This window comes from Nymphaea colorata, chromosome 2, assembly GCF_008831285.2.
Source record: "Nymphaea colorata isolate Beijing-Zhang1983 chromosome 2, ASM883128v2, whole genome shotgun sequence".
NCBI classification, from domain to species: Eukaryota; Viridiplantae; Streptophyta; class Magnoliopsida; order Nymphaeales; family Nymphaeaceae; genus Nymphaea; species Nymphaea colorata.
Genome location: NC_045139.1, coordinates 21,544,193 through 21,557,171, shown reverse-complemented (window position 1 = coordinate 21,557,171; position 12,979 = coordinate 21,544,193). Strand labels below are relative to the sequence as shown.

Here is a 12,979-nt window from a genome sequence, read left to right as displayed (position 1 = left end):
AGTTTCGTAGAAAATTTAAAATTTTATAAATGCCCCTTAATAAAAAATTAATGAGGGATGAAGGGGAAGAAAAAACAAGATCAGTGGAGCTCAAATATGTTTTAAACATTGTCGCTCAAATATGTTTTAAACATTGTATACATATATACACATGCATACATATATATAAAACTTGATGAATTCAAAATTTCAATTGCATTTGACATCAAAGTGGACTTTGCTGCTCAATGTTTGCAGTATGCATGCATATTATTTAAAATCAGTACGCCCTCTTACTGTTCCAGCCTCGAAGACTGTGTCAAATAAAAAAATAATCAAATGCCCCCCTACCTAACCAAACGAGCTTTTAAATTTCTTAAAGTTATGGTTTACTCCTGGCTCGCTAATGTGATTGATAACATTATTTAATAATTGGCCGTCAATTCATTAGACAGTCGGATTTAAATCCAATGGGATGGGATCCGTGTCATTGCAAACCCGTCCGCCGGACGAGATTTAAGAAGAATGGGCAAAGCTCGCCGGCGCCGGTATGCGGTATGCATCCGCATCAGGCCCTAAAATTAGGAGGGGAGCTATTTTCAGGCCCATGGAACCCGGATTTACCACCAGGTCCGGATCTCGCTGATATGGGTCCGTCAGGACTTACCTAAATTTACGAAATAGGCCCCATTGGAGGCGGGTGGACCGGGGTTGTCGGAGAACGCGGGACTCAGATCTCCTCGACCTTCTCCCAACCGTCAACCAACTGGCGTCCACTCATACCGTGGGCTTCTTCCCAAACGCCTGCCTAGAAAAAGAGTTCTCGAGGGACAAAAAGAAAAAAAATGGGAGGAGAGACGACGCACAATTCAACCTTCAGTTTTTTTTTCCTTTTTTTCTTTTTGACGGAAAAAAATAAGGGAACGTTTGTTTACTTGAGGATATCAAATCCAATAATTTGAGATCAAACTTCTTTCTTATGGGACTATGTGATTTTAGCAGCTACTGAAGTTCCCGAATCCCCAGTTTTCTGTTCTGAGATCTAATGTTTACTCTGTGGGCAGGATTTCAAATAAATATTTTGAGATTCGAAATTTTCTTGGGGGTTACTGGTTTCCTTTGCTTTAACCCGCTGCCTTGAGAAATACGGGGAGCGCCCACAGACCTCCCTGCCCTCTACCTCCCTAAGGCGCGCCATTATTTCTATCCCGCGTTCTCCACGCCAGATCGATGCCATTGGGAAAGCGTTCCGATCCAGAGTAAACGAAATCCCTGAAAAAGATCGAAGTGAAGATGGCGAGGGGAGTCGGTGGCACCAATGCCAAGCACCACCCAGCTCTTAAGCACGTCGTCCTCGTCGCTTGCTTCATTCTGCTCGCTGGTGTGCTTCTCTTCAACCTCCTCTGGACTTGGTCATCGTCTCCTTCCTCCTACTTCCCTTCCGTCAATAAGTCGGTCAAGCGGGTCGTCGTCGCCGAGAAGGAGAGGGTGAGTTCAGATCCCACACTCATTGCATAGTGCCCCCAATGTATGTTGTGGATACTTTTCGTTCTTCCTTCTTTCGGGTTCCTAGCAATCGTGATCATAAATGGAGAGAGGTGGTTTTGTCTTATAGAAGGTTTTTTTTTTCTTAAAAAAAAAAACTTCGATTTAGTTTCACTGAGTGTTTTTCTTTGGGTAGCTCAATGAATGCCCGTGATGTAGTCTTATAGGCGTTTCTCTTTGTGCATCGCATTTGTGTGTGTGCGTGCGTGCGTGTGTGTGTGTGTGTGTGTGTGTGTGTGTGTGAGAGAGAGAGAGAGAGAGAGAGAGAGAGAGAGAGAGAGAGAGAGAGAGAGATCTGGGAATACAAAATTTAGGTATTGAAGTTTGGAAAAGACGTAATGATTCTTCTTTACTAGCTCTCTGGCATTGATACACTTTGTTGTCGTAACTCCTATCAACTTAGTGGTTGGTCATCTAACGCTGATATGATCATCTGGACGATCTTTTACAGAGTTGAACGTGGTCTAGCTGATCGAAGTTGGGAAAGAAATCTGAAAATTGAATTCGAAGTTGTTTCTTTCGAAAACTGCGGTTAGGTGATACATTTCCAGTTTACTGGAAAAGGTTACTTCAATGGCTTGAGTAGTCGTGTTGAAAAATGATATGAGAATTTACTTCTAGCTGGTTATCTAACGTAGGTGGAGTGGTGGCAATGAGAAAATTGGAAATTTTCACCGAAATACTAGTAAAAATCGTCAAATCTCACGTTACAGGTTCTCCCATGCTTCTCACGGACGACTTATGCGGCGGTTCTTAACTTCCGCTGAAAAATGAGAAGAGCGTCCAAGTAGCACTCAGATGTGGTTAATGTGTTTCGTTGTGCCAAACTAGACATGATAATGATTCTTCCTTTCATTCTTTTCAGAAAGCACTTACCCATCTTCAGAATTTGGAGTTCAATGCAACTTTTGCTGATATACCTGCACCTACTCTTGAGTGGGAGGAGATGGCAGAAGCACCTGTGCCTCGGTTGGATGGTTCTGCTGTGCAGATTAACGATCGTTTATATGTGATCTCCGGCTATGGTTCTATTGATCATGTGAGTGTTCAAGACATCCATTTATGTGTGTCGGCTCATTATGTGGTACATTAACGTCTTCTGTGATTTACCTAATGTAAGTGTAAACCTAATAAACAAAGAAAATGATTCAATGCACAATATTGTCAAATGTAGGGGATGTTGTATTCTTGGATGCTGACGTTGTCAGTTGATAGTGATAGAAGTGTAATTGCCAAGCGGATGATTTGCCTTCCCTTTCACTCTGTCTTTAAGGCACATTTCTTATATACCACTATGTTATTCTTATCCTTCAGAGGTACAGATGCATTGCACCCCCAATTTATTTTCTCTATATCTATGTCCCTTTAAACAAAAGCATGTGTTGCTAAGATGGGTTTGTGGTGCTTTTGAACCATGCCCAGTAGGACATTGAATCCTTGCAAGTGAGTCTTCTGATTACGCCTTCTGCTTGAGCATTTCAGGAAAAAAAAAAGCAGTCTGTGCCTTGTAACTGTAACATACCACATTTTCAGTTACGATTCACTTTATCAATTGTCGCCTTCTTGAACTGTAACCTCCTTGGACACACACACTTGTATCGTAGACACAGAAACACACAAATGTAAAACACCTTTTCATACAGAGTATTTATATGGCATGGAGAGCAGGAAAGCTGCACTAATACCTGTTCTCTATGTTACCACTTGCCAGGTAGCTTAATCTATGTTCAATAATTAGGTAGTCTCTGGAATTTGATTGATGCATCAATACTTAGGATATAATGTTTCTGAAACATTTTGGGGAGTCCATGTGCCAAATATGGGAAAATCTTTAGGGTTCAGAACCAGATCATGTTTTAATGGCTCTATTGGAATCATGTAGCATAAATGTGGAATGAAATGCTAACGTTCTGTTAGTCTTCTATTGTCTATTATGCGATTACTATGCTCATCTTTGTGGTGCAAACTTCAAACACATTTTGATGTCTTACTATCTCATGTAGGCTTCCAAATGCCGTATGTGCTATCCTTTCTTCATTCAATGTTTATAAGTAGCGACTGAGAGCTTGGTTTTGGGCAGCTAATGGCTATTTTATATTGTTTCAAAGATTTTCTTTGTTGAGCCTGACTCAAAATTTTTTAATCCATCAATTTTCCTTATTGGTGTCAATTTAAGTTCAACAATAAAAATGATCTACTCATTTTTATGTGGTCTGTATTCAATATTCTGCAGGTGCATTCTCATGTGGACATCTATAATTTTAGCAATAATACATGGGAAGAAAGAATTGATACCCCAAAACTAATGGCAAATTCACATTTAGGGGTGGCAACAGATGGAAGATATATTTATATCATAAGTGGACAATATGGACCTCAATGTAGAGGCCCAACAACTAATTCCTTTGTATTAGATACAGTGACGAAGCAGTGGGATGAGTTCCCCCCTTTACCTCTTCCCAGGTAGCCTTTCAATGCATCTATTCTGTGTAACTTTTATCTGAATCAGGCCAGATCTTGTTCGTTTCTGCCATTGCTCATTTTCTCTAGAGTGACTTAAAGCCTATTCGTATGCTGTAAAAGTTGTGTTACACAGCACCTCATTTAGCATTCTATTCTGCATGAATTTGATAAGATCTTAAACCTTCGATCAAATTAATATCAGAGCTTATCCGTTTTCTTTTATGAGCTTGATTGCTTACTTTTTAGTTGTACTCACAAGTGACTTAAAGCTTATCGCCGGTTTCACTAAATTTCTAGTTTAGTTTAGCTTTATAATTTGGTTTTGTAGCTATTTGGTTTAGAATTGTGGATCAATTTTGTGCTGGAACGTCCTTTTTTTTTTTTTTTTCTGGGGTGGGGTGGGGGGGGGGGGGTTAAGAACTGAGTACACACGTTCAAAAGGCTGTTTTTCAGTGCCTTTTTTTTTCTGTACTCCCGTGTTCTACTAACAAACGTGTTTTGCTACCTTGCATATCTATATGACTAGTGTAAATTCAACCTAACTCCTTTTCTCCAAATTTTCTTAAAATCACCTAAAAATTTGGTAATAGCAACAGAAACTAAGTTTTTGACATTGTTAAATGCGTGCCCAAGTTTTTCGATGATTAGTTAAAAAATCACACCTTTATTTCCATTAAGTCAACTGTTAAATTAATGAAAAAATTATCAAATTTTCCCTTAGAAAGGCCATGAAAGTAAACTAACTTATTCAGATATCGAATTATTCGGATATTAATTTAATAACTATTTTTAGATATAATTAAATTTAAACATGTGTTAGAATTTTTGAAACAAAGTAACGTGAACTAGTGAACATGAAGATAGTTTATTGAGAACATTCTAGTTAATTTACATTGGAAAAAGATTTATTCTTATTAACTGCAACTTAGGTATTAACGTTACCTAAAGTTAGATGTTTTTTTATTATTATAAAACCTTTAGATCTGTTTGTGCAATTTTTCCCTTTTCATTTTTGTCTATCTAATATACAAAGGGAAGATGTGTTTGTTTCTTCGAGGGTTTCACTGTCACATGTTGGATGCACTTGATATGCCCCATGCTAATCTATCATATTGGCACATACTTTTTTCAAGCTTGTGACTTGACATCCTTGCTGGATTTTTTTGTCAACATGTAAGATTGGTGCTTTTGTTTCTTAAGAGAGTGAACTCTCCTGGCAGTAATGAAGCATAATAGCCATTCATACATATTCTACTTTTTTCAAAATTGAGGGATGCTACTTTGCAGAGTTGCAGATGCCCCTGAACTATCTAAAGGAAAAACAGAATGGTGCCCTCCTTTTAAGGACACAATTGGAAAAGTAAAAGGGTACTTTTTTCATAAAAGACAAAAAATACACTTAACCAAAAAAATACCTTTAAACAAAAGAAAATGTGCGCCTTGCATGTTAAGTTTAATCCTTGACACCTTGTATTGACTGGGCACTTACTACTCTAGGGGAATTAATTTCAATTAAAGTTGATAAGACCATAACATGGTATTTTAATGTAGGTATGCCCCGGCTACTCAAGTGTGGAGAGGACGACTACATGTAATGGGAGGTAGCAAAGAGAATCGCCATACACCAGGAACGGAACATTGGAGCATTGCTGTGAAAGATGGGAAACCATTAGACAAAGAGTGGAGATCTGAGGTTCCTATACCTCGTGGTGGGCCCCATAGGTTTGTTGATTGCTTTGGTCATCTTTAGATACTCAGGGTCAAAATAATTAATTTTATGCCTCGGTGAATATTCTTGCTAAGTCTCTTCCAGTGATGGTCTGCTGCTAATGGTACTTGGAAGCAAACCTTATATGAAAATTTTCTTTGGAAAAATGTAAATGAGTTGTATGTTTGCCGAAGAATTTGTATGAAATGTCCTATTTTCTTTAGAAACATTGAAGATAGTTAAGGATGAAATGTTCAATGCAGCCTTGAAAAAATGTTACATCCTAAATGGAGACTTATAATCATTAGGTATGTGTTTGAGTCTTTTCTAGGACTATTAATGTGGAAGTGCAGGCTTCATAATTCAACTTGTTAAAATTACCAATGACGGTTGGGTTCTTTACATAAATGGGCTGTTCAAAGATAAGGAACTACTTACCTAAGTAATATAATTTATCAGTGTTAGGTTCCTGCTTTTGTTTCACTCTGGAATTGCTTCAACCGCAAGCCCATGGTTCTGATACTAATTGGGATGACAGATCTACCTCTTACAGAAGACTTCTAGTTAGATTAAGGATGTAGAGTTCACTCAATCTAAACTGTGAACTTGAGTTCACCAAAACTAAACTGCCGACTAGAGATCACACCTCCATGTGTGTATGTGTGCACGAACATAGTGCACCTTGTGATATGTGATGAGTGTTTTGGTGTATATTTTGGTGTGCATATGCACATCCTCATCCATGTGCATGTTCACATGTATGGGGTGTGCATATATGTACACAGTTGTGCATTTGTATCCACAGATGGTACACACATGGATATGTTTGTGGCATGAAAATTTCAGGCCTGAACCTTCAAAGAATTGTGCTTAAAACATGACACCCATTTCATGTCACTTGTCTATGATATATGGACAGAGTCCAATGTTTACTGAAGACAATTGATTGTCTTGTTGTCTTCAACATGTCATCTCATGAATGTATTCTATTTGGCTACTCAAATCTATAAAAAATTGTAACTAAAATTAGAATCAAGGAGATACTGTTATTTCATCTAAAAAGTTTCATGTAAATCTCCATTATTCGTGCAACCCTAGTAGCACTACTATAGTCTATAATAATGCAGTCTGACTGTTTGTTGATTTTTTTTTTTTATCTTTTGGTGATATTCTGATCTTTGGTTTTTTACTGTTCATGTCAGGGCATGTATTGTTGTCGACGATCGTCTTGTTGTAATTGGTGGTCAAGAGGGAGATTTTCAGGCGAAACCAGGGTCACCTATTTTCAAATGTTCTCGTAGACATGAGGTTCGGATCATTGTTTATCCTTTTCATTTGACCAAAAAAAAAAAAAACACCTGGAGTTTGAACTCTTTTTGAAGCATGGAATAAAGTTCATTGCCATGCACAATAGGCGCTCACATTGAAACAGCAACGTTGGGTGTATCCTCAAGGGCTTAGCAACCATGGCCCTGTCAATGTCCATTGATGATGAGGATATTGTCTGTTACTCTATCAAAATTAGGAGAGGAAAATTGAATGACTGAACCTATAGTAGGTTGAAAGATGATTCTAACTTCTAAGTGGTTGGCTTTTGGAAAGCCAAGGCCCTTTTCTCTTCAGGTGATAAGTTGTGGGAACAAAGAGCTGCTATTAGAGGTGGAAGTAAGACAAATAGGATGTGAAATTCTTTCTAATCTAGCAGATTTTGTAAAATTTCATTCTTTTAGGTTTGAACTAGATTCACCATCACTCTCCAGAATGCTACTCTTGTTACATGTGTATTTGATGAATGCCTGTTTACTCACGTAGAAACTTGGTGAAACTAGAATTTGTGTTGATCCTTCTGTACCAAAATCAATTCCCATTTTCTAAGTTTCTCCAAGTCAGTTCATGTCTATGACAACAGAGTCTTGCTTCATTCAGACACCTTGCATATCTCCCTCTCTCTTTCTCTCTCTCTCTATATATATATGAAGATTTAATGGTATTATAGCTATTCATGTTTTGGTTATACTTTAAATTATGTGTTATGATGAAAATTTCCAGGTAGTCTATGGTGATGTTTATGTGACGGAGGACGGGAAAAAGTGGACACAGTGGCCTCCCATGCCAAAGCCTGATTCTCATATAGAATTTGCATGGATACTTCGGAACAATTCCATTGTGATTGTGGGAGGCACAACAGAGAAGCATCCGGTTACAAAAAAAATGATGCTCGTTGGAGAAGTATTCAGACTTCGTTTGGACACATTGGTATATTTTTAACCTATTATTCTTTCATTTGGAAACATTCATGCTTGAAATGGTCTCATCTGTCAGCATCTTGAGTCAATTGCTAGAACGAGGTGGTATATAGATTTCTATGGTGTTAGCACACATGGGAAACACAATTAATATAATTGGAACTTATAAAATAACTAAAATAAGCACATAACGTCAGTAATTGGCTTATACAGCTCTTGGTGCCTGACTCCTTACTGTTCCACCCGTGGAAACAGAATACTACCAAAGTTTTGATCTCTGCCTTCCCCCGCACTTCTAGATCATTGTCTTGAAACTTCAAGACTGTTTTCCTGGTTCTCCTGGCTGGAGATAATCTTGTAATTCTTTCCCGTTTCCTCTACCCTCCGACTGCACTTCTACCTGCCGAATGACTCTTGCATGTCTAAATGTGAAAATGATACATGACCATTTAACACTATAATTAACATTTAGTTTTTCATAGCATGTTATTTTTTTCCCGAGAATTGTGCAATAAATCATAAACCGCAGTAGGAACAGCAATAAGTGGCACACGTGAATCATCGTTTTCACTTCGTTGAATAAGTTATTCGTTCATAATGCATAATCACGAGAGCCCATGGTAGGCAACCGCTTGAAAGCCTGGGCCTAATGCCTAGAAGTACAGTAATTTGTGTAAGGATCTTACTTCAGTTTCCTGAAAAACTTTCCTTTTGAAACTATTTTATTCCGGCTTTCTCAATGTTTCCTGGGTCTTTTTTTTTTCCCTTCAGTTATTGCAACACCAACGTTAGAATTGAGTGTTCTGTTTTTTTTAGTTTCGATTGAAATGTTTTGATTGGATTAGACTAGTTTGATCGTCACAATCCAATATTTTAAGATTCATCAAGTGTTTTCTAGATTTCTACTTTCTAATCCTCTAGTTTGTCTCTCAATCCAGGAATGGTCCGTGATCGGGAGAATGCCTTTTAGAGATAAGACTGTTCTCGTTGGTTATTGGAATGGATGGTTGTATTTCAATTCAGGGCAGCGTGACCGGGGGCCAGACGATCCTTCACCGAAACTGGTCATAGGAAGCACATGGAGAACTAAACTAAAATTTTGATCTTCATCGTTCATCTTATGTAGCTCTTGGAGCATCCATAGTTCTAATATTTGGCATTTCGTCCAGTAACAGTTCTTGGTATTCAGTATGAAGTGAATTCTTGGTTTTGATATTTGTAACATACAGGGAGGAATACCGGAAAAAAAAAAGAGCCAAACTGAAATGATTTATTCTTAGTGAGGTTGCAAGCTGTAGAAGGCACTTTTGACTTTTCTCATGTTTTCCGACTGTTTTCATTTAACATGTAGAAAGTTTGTTTCTTGACTGATAAGAATCCATGAATAAGGGACAAAGCAATATACTTATACAGGCTGGTGTTTTTATTGACGGATAAGAGTGCATGACTAAGGAGAGAAAAAAAGAACAATACTGGCAGGTGTTCAAAGTAATATTGATTACGGTTGGCTATCAAATTAACGATTTCCTTATAAACTAGTGCAATAACAGAATTAAGAACGATTGGTTAGCTTTATATATGTATATATACATATGGATATAGATAGATGTTAGCTGGATTCCAAAGGCTCTTATTTTTCCGCGGTGCATCCATCCTCCTGGAACCGTTTGAATTAAGTGAAAGGAGTGAGAGGAGAAAAGGCTGCCCTCTCTCTTCCCTTAGGTTGCTGCGTTCCTCCTCCAACTCTCTTCCTTTGTCTTCAGCTTGCTACCTTGCGGGAGTTTATAAGAACCAAACGCCGTCAAGAGAAATGAAGGGGGTTCATGTGGTTTGGCAGCCTTAATAATACTAGAGCCCAATGGTTCGCGAAATCTGATCCAAGAACTGAAGAAGTGGTTTTGCTCCAGCTTCAAAAGAGGGTGGCTAACTCTCAATTGGATAATATATTTCAGCACCATCGTTTGGGGAACCTGGACATCCCGAAACACATTTGTGATGAAATGGGAGCCCAAATCGATTGAATGGGGGAAATGCTTGCTTCGAAGTCTGGCATCTCACAGGGGTGCGTCTCTAGGGAATGCGCCCCTATACAGCTTGGGCGAATTCGCTTTCAGCTAGTGTCCTGGGTTAGACGAAAAAGGAGGAGGATTGCTTGCGGAACCCATAACCATGCCGGTAGCTTCTTCAGCAAAGTCGTTAGGGATATCCTCAATGATGAACTTATGCCTGAACTTGCGATTCTGTAGGATTTCCTAATTTGTATAAACACTGATCAGCGGGAGAAGCATATTGTGGTTTCCAACCTGAAATTTTGGTTGAAGATGGATTCGGAAGGCGAGCTAAACTGGCGTCCAAATTCAGAAGGCTGGATGAGGTGATCCACAAAGTAGAGGTGAGCAACGACGGCCCTGTTTTGGAAATTACGAGCATAATGCTACAAACTGAGAAGGGCTAGATTGGTGCATTCCCCTGGTTTCTTTTTGGCTTTGAACCCACGGGATCCCCTATTGTCTTTGTGCTGTATCGATTTTGTTCATTCTTGTACAGTTTTTACATTTGGTTTTGAATATATTTTGGAGGAAATCCCTCCAGCAGGGTCGTTTCGTCCTGCAACTCTCTTTTTCCCCTCTACGCAAAACTGCTCTCCGCCGTCTCTACTCCAATCTGACTTTCTAATCAACTGTTATGTTTGCGTTTGACAGAAAGCGGCGCACCAGTGCGAAAGAGAGGCACGAGTACCTCTCTTCCTCATTTTTTTTGGGTTTTTACAAATGAAAGCTTTATGTTTCGTACATGTAAAGATACAATTGGAGACATTTAGTCATGTATGATTGATTACATGTGATTATAGCTAATCTCATTGAACAACTTGCAGTTGTACAAATAAAAGAGCTAAAACTCGTTTACATCGATATGTATATGTACTTTCATGTATTTAAATGTGCCTATACATCTGATTGATTATAAGATCATAATCACATTTATGGTTACAAGTCAATCATGTTTACAATTCCATAAATAAAAGATATATATATATATATCATTCACATTATTAGGTATATCTTGTTATATGTCTTCAGGTTTGCCTACATATGGTAACAAGTTAACCACATTAAACTACTTACAGTTGTACAAATGATAGATTTACAACTTGCACAGATCATCATGTACAAGTCGTTAAATGTCTTCAAACGTGCTTCTACTTGTGATTTACATTTATATAAATGTAATTATTCATTTGCAGAACTGTAAATCATTTAATGAGATTAGCTTGTAATCACATCATTACGATCATTCAAGTGTGTATTTTATGGTATAAATTAATCTCATTTAACGACTTGAAGTTAAACAAATGAAATATTTAAATATACCCATTTATATCAATATGTACATGTGATACATATCTTAAAATGTGTCTCCCATACGATTACAAGCTAATCACATCCGCAGTTTCATAGTTGAAATATTAATATTTTGTCCACATTATTACATACATTCATGTCTGCAAACAGACTCTACATATAAATACAAGCCAATCACATGTACAATAACATCTTAATATCATTGAACGATTTTACACTTATACGAATGAAAGATTTATATCTAATAGAAATTGTTGTGGACATGATGAATACATCATTAGATGCATATTTACATGTAATTACAATTTAATCACATGAAGTTAATATCATTTATAGTTCCAGAAATGAAAGATTTACATCTCGTACACATTATTTCTTATATATGATCCATTCATTCAAATGAAATATTCCAAATTAATTTCGTCGATCAATTTAAAGATTTACATCTCGTACACATTATTTCTTATATATGATCCATTCATTCAAATGAAATATTCCAAATTAATTTCGTCGATCAATTTTGTACTTGTAAGTTGTTACTGAGATATTAGCAAAATACATGTAAAAAAAAAAATGTTTGAAGACATGCAAATCACATGTACGTAATAATATGAACAAGATATTAATTTTTCATTTGTCGAATTGTAAGCCATTTATTCAGATTAACTTGTAACATGCAGAGGCACTTCTAAAGACACATAATACAAGTATATAATGATGTATACCAGATGTAACTCTTTAGACTAACTTGCTATCACATGTAAAAGCACATTTGAACAAATGCAATCACAAGTATGTGACAACTTTATAAATGAAAGGCCTACGTCATATTCACATCACTACCTAAATGTGAATTTATCAAATGTGATTTTATACATGTGATTACAAGTTAATCTCACTGATCAATTTACAGTTTACTAATGGAAGGCTCACATCTCGTTCACATTGTTATTACTTGTGATTACAATTAAATGTAATTCATATATGCGACATGGGTTAATATCTTAAAATGATTCTAGTTGTCCAAATGCAACATTAACATCTCAATTACATTGTTATGTGCATGTGGTTACAAATTTTTTAAATATGCTTCTATACACGCGTTTATAAATCATTCTTATTGAATGATTTACAAATCTACAAACAAATAATTCATAAACAAGCCCATACCTGGATTTACCATAGGCGGGCAGCTGTTTAAACGAGCCCAAAACATGGATCCTTAGCTTTTCAACTTGTCCATTCACACAATTACATTTGGAAAAAAAGAAAAAAGGAAAAGAGAAGAGCGTTTAACATAATAATAATAATAATGATAATAATAAGATGTAATATGTCGTTTATATTTTAATGTGATCCTAAAACAGAACGATGACCCAGCGATTGACTTTTTTCCCTTTATAAAGGCCCACCTCTGGAGACGTTGAACGGATCTGTTTTATGCCAATGGGGACGTGGTGGAGAGTGGGAGACCCCACCTCATCTGCCCCACCACTGCCGATGTGACTCACCACCACACCACCCTTCCTTCAGGGATGCAATTACATCGTTTTAAACCAACTTCTTTTTTCTTGAGGAACCCATACAGACTACTTATTTTCTCAACACCGCATACCTTTCACAACAATTTGCAATATCCAACATATTTGGCAAACTCCGCAAGTCGACTTAAGTAT

At 37.2% G+C, this 12,979-nt stretch overlaps 1 protein-coding gene across 1 annotated transcript; it reads left to right on the top strand.

The window, feature by feature from the left end:
* Positions 1–800: 800 nt before the first annotated feature.
* Positions 801–9,254, top strand: LOC116246683 (kelch repeat-containing protein At3g27220-like). The gene is made up of 7 exons (XM_031618503.2): positions 801–1,467; positions 2,390–2,563; positions 3,758–3,987; positions 5,539–5,709; positions 6,898–7,003; positions 7,745–7,951; positions 8,880–9,254. The coding sequence occupies exons 1-7, from the start codon at positions 1,273–1,275 to the stop codon at positions 9,042–9,044; spliced, it is 1,248 nt and encodes a 415-aa protein (XP_031474363.1). The 5' UTR covers positions 801–1,272; the 3' UTR covers positions 9,045–9,254.
* Positions 9,255–12,979: the final 3,725 nt, after the last annotated feature.